The sequence below is a fragment of the Geospiza fortis genome, unplaced genomic scaffold (genome assembly GCF_000277835.1).
Source record: "Geospiza fortis unplaced genomic scaffold, GeoFor_1.0 scaffold325, whole genome shotgun sequence".
In the NCBI taxonomy this organism is placed as follows: Eukaryota; Metazoa; Chordata; class Aves; order Passeriformes; family Thraupidae; genus Geospiza; species Geospiza fortis.
This window is the reverse complement of record NW_005054427.1, coordinates 32,440-52,842: the sequence shown is the minus strand read 5'-3', so window position 1 is coordinate 52,842 and position 20,403 is coordinate 32,440. Positions and strand designations below refer to the sequence as shown.

Below are 20,403 nucleotides of genomic sequence, written 5' to 3'. Positions count from 1 at the left end.
ATCCTGTACCTCAAGATGAGGCTGGCTGTTTTGTGTATGAAGAGAGTATTAGTTGTCATCAAGTGAAGGTCAGTTAAGTCAAAAGATGCCTGTTAAGCCTAAACACAGAAACAGTTCACCAACAGTTTTTCACCATTTAAGTAAGACCTAACTGGTCTGGGCTACTACAGTCAACACAGCAGGGAAAACATGCTTGTAAATGGGAGAGAAGAGGAATGAGCATCTGTTCTGATAAGTATTGGGAAGCTGTGGTTACTGGGATCTTTTTTGCAAATAACAACAGCTTTGAACATCAAAGTGTTTACCCATAACTTGGATAAAAATATTTACCCATCTTCTGACCATTTTCCTAGGACTTAATCTGTAAACAATTATGCAGCTGAGATTTAAGTTGATCAGGAATTTAATATTGATTGTTAAAAAGCATATATTCTAACAGTAAAAAATAGACAGTGAAACACTAAAATCAAGTTGTACGAATAGCTTTACCAGTACCAAGTTAAAAATTCCAAGGAATCAAACACTTAAGGGTAATTAATATATTGCAAGAGGATTATTTTAAAACTAATTGTTTTGGCTATGCTTCTGCACATTTTTGGGCTTCTTCTAGCCAACTGGATGTTGTCCTCCATAAATATGACCACCTCTGTACAAAGCACACTTGTAAACCTCTGAGGGCAAAGGGTCTGAAAACATGCATAAGAGCAGTGTTCGAAATCAAGGACTACACTTTTATTCGTAATGACCTCAAATGCTTCAATCTAACTCGGGTGGTTTCTAGTAGGCAAGAGGCCTGTATGTCTACTGTACAGAACTTTAGAATTAAAAGACCTGTAGTTGAACAAGAGATGAATTTGGAACTGTGGTGTACATAGTGTTGTCTCTCACTAAAGTTTTTAGTTCTGTAAGGCATTACTACTTTTCTCTAAGCATCTTGGTGTTTTATTAGCACTTTGGTTTGGTTTTCTTTACAACTAAACTTGATCCATTTTAGGTAAGCATTTAAAAGTAATCTTCTCTGGTGTACTGATGTTATTTAGTACAATTCATCCAGTTCTAATTCTAATTAAAAGGGGAAATATTATTATTGCTATTTTATTGGTTCCACAAATCACATGTAATTTGCTTTCTCTTTTACTTTGGAGAAATAACAAAGGCTGTGCTTGAGCTACTGTCATGTAGTTCAGGATCTTTAAGATGGGAAAGATTTCGTGACTGTTTACAAGAAGCCAGATGAATGTTCTGTGCCATTTTACCACTGCATATTCCAGGCTTTTTATTCCTTTGGCAGCTATATGGAAGCATTCAAGTGTATTAATCATGATGATAAGCAAACATGTAATGTGATATGCCATTTCTTTAGCAGAGAATTTGGAAAAAAACATGTCTTCAGGACAGTACTTCTGCTTATTTCAGGAAGCTGCAAATTGCTGGAAGACAAGTTGGGTGTTCCACCTCAGAGGTTACTCACTGTTTACAAGCTCTAGCTCTGCAGTGCTGCTGGTCAGGGGATGAAGCTGAAGTGATATTAATCCACAGTAAAATCAGGTGATGTTTTGGTTTAACACCAAAAAATGTTCTATATGGCCAATATGGAGTTACATCCATACAGTGGAAGTCATTGTACACCAAAATCAAGATTTGCTGTGTCCAACAAAAGATTTCCTTGTATGGCCTAGGTATGACTTGGCCAGGACCAGGTCCGCTTTTTGAACATTTTTTCCTTGCTTGTAGCAAAGGAAAAACATTTCTTGGCTACAACACAACAGCTTACCTCTATTATTTCACATCTGAAAGCTTGGAAGGCATAACTAATCCAGGAAGGTGGGGATAGGTTTGGGGCTTCTCCTGTTTTGGAAATCTACCTGAAAATTACTACAGAGACAATAGGATGGAGCAGCCCCATTGCAGTCAAAAATGGAGAATAAAGATCATGCAAATGTAGCAATCCCTTGTTTGCACAAGCAAATACTAGGATTGTAACAAAGTTGCAGAATTGGTAAAATAGAGTCTTCAGTGTCTGGTGATATTGCTAGTGACTACCGGAGTATCTGCTGTGCAGATTCTTCAGCACTTGGAGAACAAAGACAAACAAATTCCAACTAGGAATCATTCACTCAATTGCTCAACGACTAATTTTTCTCCAACATTTCTCTACTTGCTAAATGAGCAATTCTGATACAATTATACAAAACCACAGGAACTCAAAATTTCTCCAAGTGACTGCAAATGCAGAATTGCAGTAGCTTAGCTGTGCACATCAGACAAGAGGCTCTATTGCATGATTTTTATTCAGTTCCTAATGCACCACTTTGTCAGAACTCAGTAATAAAAATTATTTATGATCAAAATCTGTAATAATATCAACTAAGATACAATGTTCTTTAATAATACAGTTGATTAAAATCAGCTTCATGCATAAAATCCAATAAACTTTATACAAACCACTTTAAAACAGCAGTTGTCATTCAAATCACAAAAAGGCAGCAGTACAGATATTCCATGTGACAGTATTTTTATCCTGGACATCGCTTGTAGTCCAAGTGCAGCAGTAGTTATTCCCCCTCCCAGAGCTGGTATCTGCTACACAGATATTCTTCAGGTATTCTAAAAAATGTCTTGTACTTCAAACAAGCTTCACAACTGGGAAGTACTTGTGAGGAGAGAAGTCAAATTCTGGAGGAACCTATAAAGAAAAGATTTAAGATTAGACATTAGACAGCAGTACTACTGCATTTAATACTTATTACGAGAACAACCTGCAGACAGAAAAAAAAAATTAAACAGCAACAGATTGAAAAAACATAGTCCTTGTGGCAGCCAGCATTCCCATCACTTTGTTCACACAAGCTGCTGTTACGCTTGCTTGTTCCCACTATGGAAGAATACTCTTATAGTCTGTGTTGTTCAACATATTTTTCCCTATTTTTTTTCTGAAAACATTTATAGGTTAGAATTTTCCATATTTAGTTAACTACAACAAACTATTTTCAGGGGAAAAATAAATTAAGTTACTTTCCCTGTTCTTAGAGTAAATACAGCTTGAATGTGCTCATTTGGCTCTTGAGAGATCTGTGGTGGCTTTACACAGAATTTACATAGATGAACCATTCATTTTGAGAAATCTCCAGATCACTGAATCCAACCTTAATATATGTGAACATTATATGTTCAATTGAGCTGGCATTTCCTTACCTTAGAGTCTTTCTTGTGGCCTCCTGCCAGCAGCTTCATGACCACAATATTGGGTTTTGCAACTTTTAGAATTCGATTGACCTAAACATAAAACAGAAAGAAGTCTTCAAGCCAAAACATTTGACCTCACAATTATTTCAAAGATAATACTGTAATGTTGATATTCTATTAGCAATACAGGAGTTCTCTTACAGGATCAGTTTAACAGAGATCAGACGGTTTTGGATTTGTTTTTAAATACAACAGTAGAATTAATTAAATTTAATGAAGGGTGCATCTATTTTTATACTCACTTTTTAAAAAATTCAACAGGTCACAGAAACCACAGCTTCAACAAGTCTTGAACAAAAATATGGGAACTATAGCAAGTTCTGTGGCACTCACACAAATAAAGGTATAGATAGACTCTAGACATCTTATCTTCAACATTGCAACACAATAGAAAGAGGAACTTGTGTATGAAACTGGTGGCTTTTTGCATGGAAGTGCTCTGAGTGTGCTCAAAACTGCCTTTTAACTATCTTGGCCTCAGACAGCTCATGTGTGAGTACCACCATGATCCAGAGAGGAGAAAGTGAGTCCTAAATTCTAAGGACGACCTAATCCTGTAACTATTCTTAAATCTGCTTAGATTTGACAGAAAAAGCATCCTCCTTGCTCCAAAATAGAGTCACAGACACTTAAGGTTTTAGGCTATGGACAAAAAGGGAGAAATTCCTACCCATATTTACAGCTCAGTGCTGAGAAAACTCCTCCGGGAACAAGTGCCAAACCCAAACCAAGATCAATACTCTTTTCATCCTAATGATATCCAAACCTGTTTTCCCCACCTCTCAGGAGTCCACCTGAATTACTAGATGCCAACTAAGTGCGACAGGCATTTTATCACTGTCTGATTACAAGTGCTGTGCTTTTAGAAAGGGGCTAGAAGGCAGCATGCAAGGAAATAAGCTGCTATCCAGCATCTCAGGTCCTCAGCAGAGAAAGCTGATTTTAACCATGAACACAACTTTCTGCTAACTGTGGTACTGACACAGACCACTGTCTACCCCTTAATCAAAGCACTCAACTTTGCTCACCATTGTGATGAAGTACATTTTGGATCTCAAGGAGATCCAGCTGAAGGAAACCACTTACTTACTCTATTTTGAGCAAATACTTGTTTTCCTAGTATTACAGTCTTACCTCATTGTCTGGATTTGGAATATTCTCAAGAATCATTTTAGCTTGCTGGTAGTGCTTGCTAGCTGCCATGTAGAGATCTGATGACTGAGGAGGTGGGCTATACTTATTTAAATCAGACATTTCCTGGTGTGCCACAGAAATACATAAATACATGTTAAAATACAAAAAATTGAAATTTAAAATTGCCAGGAGATTGTTTTTATCACACTACTATATTCAATAGAAGAGTTATGTCAACTAAATACTATTTTAAAAATCAAAACTGAAGTTGAAAATATTTACTTAAAATGGCAAAACCCAAGCAACAACACAGTGCTCAACAAATACAGTGCCACAAAACATAATGAAATTCTCATAATCTTTATAAAACAGTCTCTCTCTTGAACAAGTTGACATCCATTTGCTTTAATAGTGGCACACATCAGGGTATGATATTACAGGAAAAAAGTAGATTAAAAAAGTATATTGTTTACTCAAAGCTACAGCAAGTCAGATGCTGAAACTGTACAAAACTTCATTTTATATCATTTTGATTCTTCAATTTTTTTTTGTTCTTGATTACAGATTTAAAAAAGCCTTTAATGACAAGACCATGATAATTTCTTAATTTCCACTACAACAGTTCATAACATTAAACTGGGGAGAGTAACTGGAATAGAAAATAGCACTGTTTCAGTACAGACTAACCCCACAAGTGAGACTAATAACCAGCTGGGTGAGCAGCAAACACCTAGTTCAGTATGAGCCAACAAGGTGGTCTTACTACAAATCAGACAAGCCTCATATGGGATTATACAAGCAGGACTATGGTCAGCATATCAAAGACGGTTACCATCCTGGACGCAGTATTTGTGTTCTGTTATCTGAAATACTGCATCCAGGGCTGGATCCACTCAGTTCAAGAAAGATGTTGAGATGTGGAGATGGTTGGGGGCCTAGAGCATATAAGCCACAAGGAGAGGTCAGTGGACCTGGACTTTTTCAGTTTTACAGGAAGGATGCTAATGGGTAATTTTAATAGCAGCCTACAACTACTTGAAAGACAGTTATAAAGCTGTCAGAAGATAAAGAATCCTTGTTCATCATGGTAAACACCATAACATGAGAGGCCACAGGTTGTGGCTTGGTAATTCACATTGGGCATTAGGCAAAAAAAGGAGTAGTGGAGCCCTCAACCACTTATCCTGTGACTTAAAGGACCAGAAAAAAGTAACTGGATCAGGTTTAACCAAAGAGGTTGGAAAATCTCCAACTTTGACTTTTTTCAGATTTGGCTAGACACAGGTAATGTGATTTATAATGCTACTTCAAGAAGGAGACTGGACAAGACAAGCCTCCACTGGTCCCTTCTAAACACCACTCAAAATTAACTTTTTTATTTTTCCATTTGTTTGTTGCACTAATAAAAACATGCGGCTATCATTAATCACAGCCAAGAAGTCTTTCAATAGACTTCCAAGAGATTTTATTTTCATGCAACTCAACAGAACCGTCTTAAACTGCCATATCAGACTAATGCTAAACGTCTAAGTTCATAAAGACTTCAATGCAATATATCTTTCACAAAACAAAAGCTAAAAGTCCTTGCCATTGTGACATAGCTTCAATGTGAACTCTGAGGTTCTTTTTATCATGACAGTGATATTTAAAGCAGGTGAGTAAATTACTTCTATAAAAGCATGGGCAGCATCATGTTTGAAGATTACTCACTTTAAACTGCAAGTAGTGCACTGGAGGTGGTGTTATAACACTGTTGAATGGAGCAAATCTGTGCTCATACCGAACTTGCTCACTATCCAGTTCAAACTTAGGTTTCCTTACTTTGCCATCCATGTCAAAGGCGATCATTGTCTAAAAGAAAAAGATAAATATCGTGAAAAGTATTAGCTTTATGTCACAGTTTGCTGTGAGGAAGATCAAAATTATGATGTAGGTATAACTGGAAGGGTAGAAAAACTGTAAAGAATTTACCATAGAAAATTATAAATTTGAACTTAATTTCCATTACTACTACAAAAAAAGAAGGCATGCAGTGGATGCAGGATCCTTATCAAAAAAAAATTTGAAACAAATAGAACACAAATGAATGAGTTACCTTGTACATCCCAGCGCACATATTTTGGTATGCTTGACTCATGGTGATCTCTCTGCTGAGAGGGCGAACTGCAAATTTTACATAAAAATACATTTTCTTACTTCAGTGTAAGTACATATATTAATTTCAGAGAGAGGAGTTCTTCCAAATTTCCACAAAGTCATTTAACTCTTAATTATATTTTAAAATAACTGAAGTATACAAAGCCTAGACATGCATTTCTGCTCACCTGACTTCTGGTTACATAAAAAACCTCAGGACACCCCTACCAGTCACATGCACACAATTCTACTCTCAATGGAATAAACCGGTCAGTGGTATTCCTATGACTTAAAACACTGAACAACAGCCTCAAAATTACTCTGTACGCAAGAGGCCTAGTTCAGGGATCTTTTTGACTTCTAGGGCTAAGAAGTTAAAGCACTTTTTATCCTTATAATCCTGACAGCATTCTTTTAAGTTTCCCTTTAGTTTCCAGTGTTTAATTAGTGCCAAACTGCTCAACACTTGGCATCTCAAGTACATCAGTAATTTTCTGAACTTCTAGACACAAGGGAATTTAGTTGATATGATCCTGAGCTGTTCATATCCAATTGTTTGTTCCCCTTGAAAAGGTGGCAAGAAAAAGAAATGGAAACTCACCATTGCATAATTGAGAAACATGCTTTAAGAACCTCTAAAGCCAAACAGAAATTACAGAAATATGCTGAAAGTCTAGTGTTTGAACCTAGTTACAGTCACTAAAAGAATAATTCTGCAGGAATTATAAACTCTGAGAAGGTCCAACACATAACACAATTGATGAAACTATATACAGTGAATATAAATGAGTTTGTGTTTTTCTGAAAGATCTATCTGAAAGTAAAAAAACTAACTAAATAAATAGGAAACTCTTAAAAAGTTTAACATTCAGCCTTCATAAGCATTAGGATATTTTTCCTACTAATATCAGTGTTCCCTGTTTAAATTTTGAATTTTAATTCTACATAGCTGCATGAAAGGGAAAAAAAAGAGGTCTTAACACTCTACACCTAGGTACCTTTCTTCTTTTTCTTCGTTTTCTTACTACTGCGGCCTTTCTGTTGTTCCTCCATTATCCTCTCCTCTGCCATCTGAGAGCTGTCGGCGCGGCTCAGTGTTGACATCAGCCAGGCATAGAGGAATTCGGAGAGGTACCTGCACAGAAGCCGCACACAGGAGCGGTTACGGCTACAGCGCACCGCGCACTCGTGCTGCGTGCGTCCCGCTGACTACCGAGGCGCTTGCTCCAAGAGGTGAAGGGCACGTCCTATCTAAGGACAATTCCTATGGGCCATGAAAACTCTTTGTTTTGCATGGCTGGAATCAACACATTGGTCTACGTTAATGTTTTGGTTCAGATTCAACCACAAACAGGACAAGGTATGCAAGCTTCTTACACATTTACTAAGTGAAGTCTAAGCTCCTTATTTCAAAACTATGGTAAGACCAAATTTTTCTAGAACTCTCCCCCACCAAATGAAGTGGGTTTTTTTTAAAGATACTATGTTAATACCTTTTCTACTTTTGTTATGACTTGTTATTCTGAGAAACAATATAACTACTGACTTTTTCAAGCATTAAAAAGCTATGGATTATTACATAAAGGGGCCAAGCCCACAGACACACAAGATCCATATGCAGTTCTTTCAGAGATAAGAGACAACTTTAGGAACATTTTTTAGAAAGTGGAAGCAAGTCCAATAAATATCTTACTTGATATCAATCAAAAGGAATAGGGGAAAAAGAATAGAAAAAAACTTTACAGATTTGGAGCACAACAAAAATGTAGTAATAGTTATTAAAATGCTGTAATCAGAAGAAAAATTACTGAGAAATTTGAGTTTCATTTGCACATTACCTCTGAGAAACTGCTTCTCCTTTTTTCTCCTCGAGTAAGAAAGCAGCTGACATGACAATTCCAACATGGTTTTATTAAATATGTAGAGGGAAATATGGGCAGGTAGAAAATACTGTCTCATACAAAAGCTGTTATTACTTATTGAGTTACTAATTGAAAAAGATTGCCATCTTCTGGTGACTTCTGAAATATTAATTTTTTCACTTAATCCACTGTTGAAACAACATAGAAATGCAATACATTGAAGTTTGTGTCATTTGCACTCTTTTAATCTTTCAGTAAGAAGGCTTATGGCTTATATAGGAATCTCTTGGTAGTTTAAAAAAAATTTAAAATTATCTTTTGGCACAAGCCATTAACTATGAAAAATAATTAATGTGAATGGAAGTGGAAAAATAAAAGTATTCTGTTTCCTGATAATGTGATCATTTTCACTAAAGGTGGAGCATGTCTCTTCAAATACACCCCAGATAAGAAGTTAATTTTAGCTAGTCAACTTTCAGATTACAGTTATGACTTAAAACTTCGCAGAACTTTTCCAGAATACTAGAGGTCAATAAGACTAGCGATCCTGATACTATAAAGGCAGAAAAGAATAAAAGAAATAGCTTTTCTCCTGCATACCTCTTGTCTACCAAAATTAGCACACATTTCATTCATTGTCAATAAAAGACCCTATGCCAAAAAGCTAAACAGAGTGAGAATTATTATTTCAGGAAAAAAGGTACGCTATTTAGTAAGTTTAAAAGGTAGAGACCAATGGATTTTTTTCTCTCCTTGTAATATTATAAACAGATAAACCAAACACATGTTGATCAAGCTTGAGATCATAAAATCATATTTGAAGTCCCTCCTTCAAATATTATAGCTCTCTGGGAGCATCCCTCTTCAAAGAGCTGTCAATAAAGCATCCTCTTACCAATAGATGTAGTAATACTCATGCATACTGTAAAGTTCCAACTCAAAGCCACTGAGAAGATACTGTATCATAATACGAAGGTTGTGGTATAGGACCCAGGTGCCCAAGCAGGCCAAATGTTGCCTTTGTGGTTCTTGCTTCAGTAACATGCTATGAAGTGCTGCATCTACTTTCTCTGCCTGTTGAAAAAAAAAGCAAAGGACCTCAAAGTAATAGACAGAGGAGGAAAAATATTTGACTGAAACAGCAGAAATAAAAAAAGCCAGAAATAAAATCTTAACAAATTGGGTTGGTAAATTTATGCTCCAGATTAAAAGACGGAAACAAGTCTAGAACTGTCAGAAAACTGTAAAGATACTCACCTAAGTAAATTCTGCTGCACAGAACAAAAATATCCTACACAGTAATACAGCAAGAACATTAGATACATAAAATTTGTAATTTTTAAATGTATTTGTATATAGATCATTGGCAGTCACATGAGCACAAACTCAGAACCCATTACATGCTTGTGTTCATTGTTCTATATTGGCAATAATTACTTTTTAAAAAAAAAACCCTAGCTGTACTGAAAAAATAAATTTATAAGCTTTATACGCAAGAAACACACTATGTTCCACCAGAGTAACTATAATATTGCCAAGACCAATTTTGTCTTAAGAAGCAAGTTGTATGGAAGACAGTCTCTCACTGTTGGAATACCATCAGTAAGCCTAAACAGAACAATCCATATAACCTGCTACAAAATGAAAAAAACAGTGCCTCAGCTACAATGCTGCAACAAACTCAAACCATCTTGAAGAAAGCTGGAGCACACAAAATCTCCCTCCAAGTTCCTCAATTGTTCTCCTTGCTATATTGGGAAATATTTTGTTATTATATGGCTCTCACTGCTGAGGAAACTTACTTCTGGCAAAAGAGAATGTATTTTTTCTTCTCATCTCTCCCCATTCTTGAGAGATGTCCAAAAATCAGTCAGAACATGTATTTTTAAGAGTTATTTTTTTACTTTATTTTTATTAATTATAAAATTTTGCAGTTTCCATCTTACATAGGTATAAGGCTGAATTTTCAAAGGTGTCTTGTAAGCACACCTTGCCTATCTCCCCCTGGTTACATCTTGCAGACTGATCATCACAAGCAGGATAGAGACTAAAAGCTGTGCAGTTAATCTTAAAAAATGTAGTATGTTTTTGTTCAATGCATCTAGCACAAAGTTTTTGGATGCATCCTAAAAATTTCTTGTTAAATGTGCTAAATTTTAGGAGTCCTTGTCTTAAGGATTTTCAATCATTCATTTAGAATTTAGTACCATGCTTCACTCTGGCATTAATATACCTGGACAGAAACTTTGCTGGCCTGCTGCCTAGGACATTACCTCATCTTGTAGCGTGGCAAATTCCTCAAGGATGTGACCTAGTTTATCTCTCTGACGAGCTCTGTTGTGTCCATGGATTTGAATCAGACTACAGAACGGCTGAAAGAAGCAAAGTGTAATTTTAAATTACCAATACAACTTTGAAACTACAGGAGAAGTACTATGATGTTTATTTAGGCACCTGGTTTATACATCTATATTAGAAGGTGGGCTCCTTACTACTCCCTACAAAGTGCAAGTTAGCAGCAAAGAAAACTCTATGGAGCGATGCAAGAGCCAAATTCTCTGCACACAAGTTGACGTGAGATTAAGTCAGCATCCTTTAGGAAGGTCACCAGAGCAAAATGTTAGGGCTAAAGAGGTATTTCTTATACCTAAATCCATGTGCCCAGCCAGTTAAGGTGGCCAATGGCATCCTGGTCTGTATCAGAAACACTGTGTCCAGCAGGACCAGGGCAGTAGTTGTCCTTCTGTACTCAGTACTGGTGGGTAAGGCCTTGCCTCAAATCTATTTCCGGGCCCCTCACAGCAAGAGAGACATTGAGGGACCGTGTCCACAGCAGAGCAATGGAGCTGTGAAGGGTCTCTGTCACAAGTCCTATGAGGAGTGGCTGAGGGAGCTAGGGGTGTTTTTATTTTACCTTGCAGAAAAAGAGGCTCAGGGGAGGCCTTATCACTCCCTACAACCACTTGGAAGGAGGGTGCAGCCAAGTGCGGCTCATCTTTTCTGTCAAGTGACAGGACAAGAGGAAATGGCCTCAAGTTGTGCCAGCGGAGGTATGTACTGAATATTAAGAAAAATTTCTTCACAATGAAATTCGTCAAGCATTGGAACCAGATTCTCAGGAAAGTGGTTGAGTCACCATCTCTGGAAATATTTAAAGGATGTGTAGTCGTGGCACTTAGGGGTGTGGTTTAGTGATGGACTTGGCAGTGCTCGTTTTGGACTCAATGAGCTTCGAGGTATTTTCCAACCTAAATAATTCTGATTTTGTTAAGATTTTCATCATGCCACATTCAACAACAGAATCCTAAAAAACTCAAACTGAACAGAACATTAAAATAATTTTTTTTTATTAGTCATATGCATTTGTGACATGAAACTACTCTATAAAGAGGTAGTAGATGCAGATTTCTTATAAATGCTAAATAAAAATCTGGAAGCAGAAGAAAACCAGCAATAATTACCAGATTTTTAAAAGGCATTACCAATTTAAGATGGCCAACTTCTTCAATTTTGCCTTCATGTCAGGTGTGTAAAACAACTTGTCTCATTTTCAAATGTATGCAAATCTGCCAAGTTCTCACACACACATACATGTTATAATTGGAAAGAACACTTACCCGAACACAATGTGTGACAAAGGAATCAATATAGTCTTTTGCCTGGTGGTTATTATAAAGACAACACCTAAAAAGGAAATATCCATGTACATACATATTTTTTATAAATGCCACCAGTCTACGTAGCACAAAACAAAAAAGAAACATGAGTGCAGCAACAGCAATTGAGTCCTTCATACATAAGAACTATGTACAAAATGTATGTTTTTTGTACAATTGTCATTGCTCTTGTAAGCAGAAATACCTACTTCATCAGACATCTAAACACATACAAGTACACTCAAGATCCACTTACTTTGGAGAAAGTACTGGAGGACTGACGAAAGATCTTAAGGCATCTTTTACCATGTCTTGCATAAGATGAGTGCCAAACACCTTCTTGTTATCTACTAGGAAAGTTGTCTAAAAGTAAAGATGTGTTTTTAGAAACATATTTTAACATAAACGTAATGCTCTAGAATTACTAATAGAAAGCTCTGGCAATACCTTTTTTATATAGTAAAATTGTAAGATAACTTAAAGAATTAAAATGGTTCAACTAGGTTCAAGGTTAAAGACTCAGAAATATTGAGACCTGACACTTCTGTGGTATTCCCAGGACACCAAATACAGCTCTATTACTTGCACAATAGAGAGCATGCAAAATTGTTACATTTCTTGGATGATACATCAGACATTTCTGAAGATTAGCATAAAATATGTGCCTTCTGTGGACAAAGAATAGGGTATATCTCCAGAGTACTGTTGATGTTTTTCAATCCCTCTGGATGCCACTACTTACATCAGTCATGTCTGATACTCATTTAACTTCCCTCCATGAGTGCTGTGTCCCTTTCTAACATGGTTCTTCAGCAGCTGAAGAAAAAACTCTGGTGTCAGGCACCCACAGGGATTACACAAACACATGTAGTGGATGGTGAGAACACACATGCTAGGAACGCATTTTACTTGCCCACATTTATAGTCCATTGGCTCTACACCTGCTTTAATAGGGATCAAATGTAAAGAAATTCTGGCATCTAGGGGCATCCTATTTTTCTTCATCAACCATCAGTTTTACTGTTGTACCAACAGAAGCAGTCTGTACATTAAGTTCTGTCCAAATAGGGAGACGAATACAAATACCAGCTCCAAAACGGAAAAGCACATGAAGAGCAGCATAAAAATGTGTGTACAAGCACAGTTTTATGGTGGAGAAAAAAAACATTAAATGCTTTGTTTTAATTAGCACGTACTAAAATGATCAAAGCAACAGTGTTTAAAAATTACTTTAGAAATCAGATCAAAACATAAACCTATATATATAGAATCACAGAATGGTTTGCAGTGGAATGGATGCTAAAGATCATCTAGTTCCAAACTCCCAGCCATAGGCAGGGACACCTTCCTGGCCTTGAACACTTGGTGGAGCATCCACAACTTCTCTGGGCAGCCTCTTCCAATGCCTCATTATCCTCATAGCAAAGCATTTCTTCCATAATACTTAATACTTAAATGTCACCAGAACATTATTTACCACTTAACTATTATTAACTTACATGCTAATTATTGAAATATTAAAGAAAATTAATTTATAATGAATACAGAAGTATTTTAATAGTCCACATAATTAGGACTTGCCTGTAACAGGGATCTTGAAAGAACACATGGTGATTGCTCACTAAACTCACAGAAAAAGTCCTAACATATACGTAGGAAAAGAAAAAAAACACAAATCAGGTTAATATGACAATTTATATATGTATAAATATACACCAAATCATTTTTACACACACACACACACACACACATCTTTCCTAAACAAATATATACAGCTGTGTAAATACACCTACATTTTGTCTAAAGGCATACACAAACAGCATAGCTTAAACAACTTGTAAGAAACAGACCATGAATAGTTTGAACAGAACAAAATATATTATGAAGATTTTCTGCAATTACTCGTTACCTAACAAAAAGGTTTCTGAATTTTCAAATGCTACAACTAGAAAGATGATAGTACAGAAAAAAAAAGTACTGTGAGATTAAGATCATGATGTAACTATACTAGGTATTGAACAAAACAGAGAATTTATTTTAAAAAATTGATTCAAACCCAGGCAAGGTTTAACTGGTACCAGGCACTTCATGCAAACACTTCTTTCATTAATTAGCAGGAAATAAGAAGACGAGAGGTTTGCTGTAACTGTATCTCTTTTATCAGTCAGTGAATGTATGGATACCAAGAAATATTTCAAGCATTTAAGTGTCTTCTAATAGAGTAGGCAGTAACTAAGAGTAACATCAGTTTTTCAGGAAAGAATATAAGCAGGTGCCTACTTAGTGCCCTCTTGTCTTATAGGCACATGTGCAAAATACTGCTTAATGAATTTGAAAAAAAAAAATATCAGACATATAGCAAAGAATTATGTTCTGTTGCTGTAGACACAGCTCTTCAACCAAAGAAACTTGGCTGGCCTTGGCCAGTAAGACACATAACTATTTAATGAATTACAGGAAAAGTGAGATGTTTGAGAGAAGAAAAGGTCTTTATCAAAAGAAGAAAAGTAGTAACTATCAGGAAGGATAGTAAATTTTGAAATTGAGCCTAACAGTTACAAACACCAAATACATACATAGTGCTAGCAAGAGCATGCATATATGGAATGATTTTTTTGCAGGTCACATTTTCAGATCTTATTTCTGGTAATAAATAAGAAATATTCATGCTTACCAGTATACAATGCAAGTTACTTAAGTTGACTACTTCACATACAGTTTTTATTCGGTCTATTAGTTTGGAAAAATAATTGACCATTTCTTCCCTTTTAATGATTTTTGCATATCGAGGGAAAGTTGGTGGCAGCAATCTCTGATTAACAAGTGGCTCAAACCCCATCATAATAGGATGATCTAAAGAAGGAGGAGAAGGGAGAGACAAAAGCTGCATATAAGTTGTGTTTTCAGAACCCCCTTCAATAATACAAATTATTCAATTAGCCAAAATGAATTCTTTAAGTGACAGTTAACTTCCTGAGACTCCAACAAGCCAACTACGACAATGATTACTCTTTAAGAAACCTGAGTCCTCGTGTACAAGCAATGAAGTACTGCTCCCTATTTTAAAATGGCATATACACTGATTCCAAGTGCAATGCACTTAATCAAAAGTTCACATTATCTCTGGCTTTGAAATGACAGTGTTGCTTTCAGGAGAACAACCATCTGGTAAAATAAAATTAAGGTATTTATTTATTTATGAAGGGATCGTATCCAGGAAAGGAAAAAATGGTGCAATTTGATACATACCTCCTTTAGTGGTATCATTCTGTGCCTGCATACCATGATGCAGTGAATTGTGTATGGCAGAGAGCAAGTCAGCTGCCTGAGTCATTAGTTTCTGAGCTTCTGCAACTGCACTCGTCTGAAAGGCAGGAAAAAATTATTATCATTACAAACCAATACATTTTGACTATCTAATTAACGTTAGTATAAAAAAAAGGAAGGGCATTAAAATTCTGATATTCTTATATAACCCAAGTTCTGAAAAAAACCCAAACAACCCAGCATTTTTGTGTGGTAGCATATTTTATGTATCTGTACATAAATTCAATGCTGTATATTTCACTGTGTAAGACTTTATAATAGTTACAACTGAAAGCCTTGTACACAATGCATGAGAGTCTGCTTGGGGGAGCATGTAGTTCTAGCCCTTTGCCTTAAAACATGAAGTTCCTTCCCATTTCAGCAATTAGGAAATTTTACATCAATCCTCAAAAAACAAACAAATTGTATGGAATGCTATTAAATTCCTCTTCTCAGACCAAAGATATTTAGATATAAATTACCTTATCACATGAAAGGAAAAGCATACAGTTCTTCTAATATGGACAAAATACTGCCCAGCATCAGGTAACTCCACAGGAAGAAACTGAACTCAAACAAGAAGTTTTGTTCATGTGTGAAAAGAGTAATTAGAAATCCATAAATATTTTTAAACGTTTTGTAATGAATATTCTGTCTTTCTGCAAGGTCATAATAATGTCAGCTACTAGCCTTCCCTGTGTTTCCCACTTTGAACAAAAACTGAGTATTTTCCACTGTATGGCTTTATTCAAACCTTTACCTCCATCCACATCAATTTAAATCTCCTGAATCTACACAGTAATTTACGGACCTTAAAGAATGAAAAATGGGTATATCACAGCATCCCAATGGAAACACAGAAACGCCAAATGAAGGTACCTCTTTTTTCGTAAAAGCAATCAGGACAGTGAGTAAGACGCGGGTAAACTTGACTCTGCTGAAGACAGCTAAACATTGTTGATGCTGCAATAAAGTAATACTGCTAATTACTTAGTAGTAGGCATTAGATAATAGAATCATAGAATATCCTGTGTTGGAAAGGACCGAGAAGGATCATCCAGCCCAACTCCCGGCCCACCCTAAGTGCTTGAGTGTGGTCCAAATTTTCCTGGACTCTGAGTCTTGGTGCTGTGACCACCTCCCTGGGGAGCCTGTTCCACTGCCCAACCACTCTGGGTGAAAACGCTGTTCCTAGCATCCAACCTAAATCTCACCTGACACAACTTCAGGCCTTTCTCTCAAGTCCTTTCAATGGTCACCACCAAAGAAGAGATCAGTACCTGCCCCTCCTCCTCACAAGGAAGTTTTAACTGCAAAAGGTCTCCCCTCAGTCTCCTCATCTCCAGGCTGAACAGAGCAAGTGATCTCAGCTGCTCCTCATACAGCTTCCCCTCAAGGCCATTCATCATCCTTATGGCCCTTCTTTGGACACTCTCTAATACCTTAATGGCTTTCTTGTATTGTGGTGTGCAGAACTCCCACAGGACTCCTGCTCTCCCTGCACAAATTGATGCACAAAAAGCCCTGGCATGCCCTGCTGTTTTCCAGCTCTTCCCCATGCTCCTGGGTGGTCACATCTCCTGGCTGCTTCTTATATGTATGGGTGTGGTTATGCCATATTTAAATCTCCCATTTACATCCATGAAATCCAGGAAAAAAGCAAACAACTCATTACTTCAAGTTCAACTTCTGGATCTCTCTCTTCTCCTTGTCGACTTCGGGTGCTCTGCAAGGTAAAGAAATGTCAAACAATTTACTAAAAATTGCAAAGGGAAGCTACTGATAAAATCCCTTTGCCTCTCTAAAACATCCACCAGTTAAATAACCCGAAAATCAGTTTTCAAATTCAAAATTTCCTAAAATATAATCCAGATACTTGAACGACTGTCCTATAGTAATAAGAACTATCTCAGTAAATTCTGCAAATAAGCAAGAAAAGTGCATGAACGCTTTACATTTTAAGCTGTGGTAAAGGAAAATTAACTTCTTTAACCTTACATGGTAAATCTGCCTAAAACCTGAAAGTTAAATACCTACTTTCTGTGTCCTAGCCCAGTGTTATCTTCTGCATCACAACTCCAGCTTCTACTACTACTGAAGCAACTACTAAGGAGTTTACAAATAAAGTCTGAAGATTTAGCTAGAAGGCAAACTAAAAGCATGTTACAGAAACCATTATGGCAGTCCTTCAAAAACCCCACTATAATGACAAAACACTCCTTCATTCCTCATAACCCAACTCCCTACCCCAAACCTATGTTAAGTACACCTGAAATATAATTGAGAACACAAAAATGAAAACAATACCTTCACTCGTCTTTGCATGTCATCTTCTACATCTTTCAGCATACCTGGAAAAAAATCACAGCACGATTAAAAGCTGAGAAGCATTTCTAGACACACCTATACCACTCAGGTGAAAAGAAATTTTATGAAAAAAATCAAACTTAAAAGTGGTTTACATATCCATTAGCGAAAGACTAAACAAAAAATAATCTTGTGAGGAATGGTGGGGATGTCTTGGAACAATCAAAAATCAGAATATAGACCAACTGATGCAAAGCTAAAGCATTCACAAGCTTTTCAAAAATACATCAATGAAAAGCTCAAATACACATAAAAAATAGTGCATCATTAACGTACATACTTATGTACGTACTTAATAACGTATGTATTCATACCTGTAGAACTACTAGATTGCTTTTTTTTCTAAAGCAGCCTATTTAGAGGACAACAAATTATGAGGCAAGAAAGCAGAATTCAAGCAACATACTTTCCATTGGTCTGTATCTTTACCATGTTGAGCTCATGCCTAGCCACTTCATTGGCACATCTAAAAGCACTTCTTCTGTTTCTCAGAGACTTAACAAGACAACTGAACCTTTTTTCCAAGGAAAAATAATTTTATCTCTTTTTTACCAAGTCAGCAATTTCCACAATAAAAACAAAAACTTAACAGCTGAAACGCCTAGCAATTAACCAGATGTGTCTGAAAGCAATCACATGGTCAAAAGAAAAAGAGGCTGCTGGACAGATACAAAGAAAGCACAGACTGTACCTGTAACTCTAAGATCTGTCACACTGTTGGCCATTTTAAATCCATAAGTCATTGACTGAAAATCTTCCTAAAAAAGAAAAATCAAAGAAGCAATATGTAGTGAAATATAAAGGCTGTAGTTACATTTTCAGATTGGGGTTTGAGATCTTCTTTTTGTTTTGGGTTTTTTAGGAGTTGTTTTCTTAATAGGTTTTGAGTCTTTTTGCTGTTTTTTCTCTTTTGGAGGAGTGATTGGGGGTGTGCTTTTGTTTAATTCTATCATGTACAGAAGTCCAGATTTATTCTACACAGCTGAATGCACTCAGAATGAATACACTGAATAACTTTCCCACCCAAATCCAGCTTCAGGTAATTATTTTCTGCATAAATCCTTAATACCAATATGCCCTCCATATTTTCATCATGTGACACTCTACCAATATGTTACATGAACTATAGCTGCAAAGTAGTATTTGATCCATTTTAGATATAGTCAGGAAGAGTGACTTGTCCAAGCTCAGAGGAAACAGAGACTGCTCTGAGTGCAGAAAACAGGACTCTGATCCCACTGCCAGATGGACATTTTAGACAAAATGCAATCATTACTATCTAACAAAAAAATTAAAAAATTAAACAGTTTCACAACTGAAACACATTTCAAATGGTTAACCACAAGACTTGCACTGCTTCTTGATTAAAATATTTATGTGGCTCCAGTATTCAAGGAAAATACAGAAGAGAGCATTAAACACCTTCACTGGGGAAAACTGCATTTTAAAGGTATCCAGTCTAATACTTTTAGGATGATGAACTGCTATTCCTACAGTATCCTCAAATCAAACACTAACAAATGTTACTAATACATTGTTTTACTTGCATTATGGTATAATGTTGCATATTTAACCCCACAGGAGATGGGAAACACATACCTCCTCAAAAACAGCTGCTTTGTTAACCTTTTCTCTGGCAATATCACAGATTTTTAGGATTCCAAGAGCAAAAGCCTTCATAGCAGGATCTTCTATGAAGTCTGGATTATGAATATAAAGGCAAGTGAATACTGTCTGTGCCAAGGAATGTCCTTCTAACCATGTTATCTAGGGAAAAGGAAATTAAATATTTAACTCATGACAGCCAAGTCCTCATTTTCATAGATCCATTCTTTTTCCATTTTACTGTGCTTCAAAGACTCATTAAGAAACTAAACCCTAAAATTAAAGTTGCCTTATCAAGGCAACCTTCCAAGCACCAAAAAAGAGAAGGTGAAGGTGTTTCAAGCCTAGAATTCTGGCATTGGATAAACCTCTTCTATAAAGTTCAGGTCTAGCCCCTGTGATTTAGACATGGCATTATGTTAAGAGAACTTCACATTTTATAAACGTTCTCTGCATAAATAGTGAATGGAAAATGCAAATGACTGTGAGACAAGTCACAAATGTTCTTCATGTTCTCTCTCTTTTACAATATAAAAGCTTCTTGTCATAATCCTCTCTCTCTAACACTTCCCTGTTTCTTTAAGCTACAGGGAAAGATTCAGCAAGTTAAATTTCTATCTTGAAATGGTAAAAAATTAATGTCGTGGGTTTACAGGAAGCAGGTTTTCTGGGAATGGAGTGGCCAGAGGCCAATAGGTGTTCAGATTTTAAATTGACACCAGGCTTGGCCACTGAGGGTGGATGCGCCTCTGAGAACACAGGGGTTAGAAGCAGAGCACTCCCTTGGGCTCTCTCTTTGATTTCCGGCCAGCAAAGAGGCAAGGCCTCCCCTGCCCGGCTTCGAGCTGGGTGGGGGAGCGAAAACCTGCAGCCCGGCAGAGGTAGGCCTGACCCCTCAGGATGGAAGGGTGGTGGGGGCACCAGGAGGCGTTGGGCAGCCCCCCCCCAGGAGAGACAGAGGGAGAGAGGCCCCGAGAAAGATTTGGGCAGCCCCCCCCCCCCAGAAGACGAGAGAGAGAAAGCTGGTACGGGCCTGTGGCCTTGAAGTGATATCGGCCTGTGAAGAAGGAGGGGGAAGGGGGGAGTGCAGC

The 20,403-nt window shown here is 36.9% G+C and overlaps 1 protein-coding gene across 3 annotated transcripts in view; it reads right to left on the bottom strand.

Moving 5' to 3' along the window:
* Window positions 1–385: 385 nt before the first annotated feature.
* The window catches only part of NAA35 (N(alpha)-acetyltransferase 35, NatC auxiliary subunit), a 27,507-nt gene continuing 7,489 nt past the window's right edge, over window positions 386–20,403 (bottom strand). For 2 of the 3 annotated variants that reach the window (XM_005426881.3, XM_031061822.1), the window contains 18 exons: window positions 19,307–19,474; window positions 18,399–18,465; window positions 17,648–17,691; window positions 17,016–17,066; window positions 16,220–16,303; window positions 15,284–15,398; window positions 14,709–14,887; window positions 13,616–13,675; window positions 12,291–12,397; window positions 11,996–12,062; window positions 10,652–10,750; window positions 9,274–9,452; window positions 7,515–7,651; window positions 6,476–6,543; window positions 6,091–6,231; window positions 4,381–4,503; window positions 3,196–3,276; window positions 386–2,686 (listed from right to left, as the gene is read on the bottom strand). In XM_005426881.3, coding sequence (XP_005426938.1) covers window positions 2,627–2,686; window positions 3,196–3,276; window positions 4,381–4,503; window positions 6,091–6,231; window positions 6,476–6,543; window positions 7,515–7,651; window positions 9,274–9,452; window positions 10,652–10,750; window positions 11,996–12,062; window positions 12,291–12,397; window positions 13,616–13,675; window positions 14,709–14,887; window positions 15,284–15,398; window positions 16,220–16,303; window positions 17,016–17,066; window positions 17,648–17,691; window positions 18,399–18,465; window positions 19,307–19,474 — 1,830 coding nt within the window. In that variant the 3' untranslated portion in view covers window positions 386–2,626. The remainder of the gene's footprint in view (window positions 2,687–3,195; window positions 3,277–4,380; window positions 4,504–6,090; window positions 6,232–6,475; window positions 6,544–7,514; window positions 7,652–9,273; window positions 9,453–10,651; window positions 10,751–11,995; window positions 12,063–12,290; window positions 12,398–13,615; window positions 13,676–14,708; window positions 14,888–15,283; window positions 15,399–16,219; window positions 16,304–17,015; window positions 17,067–17,647; window positions 17,692–18,398; window positions 18,466–19,306; window positions 19,475–20,403) is intronic. The other variant, XM_031061821.1, reaches the window with a different exon arrangement.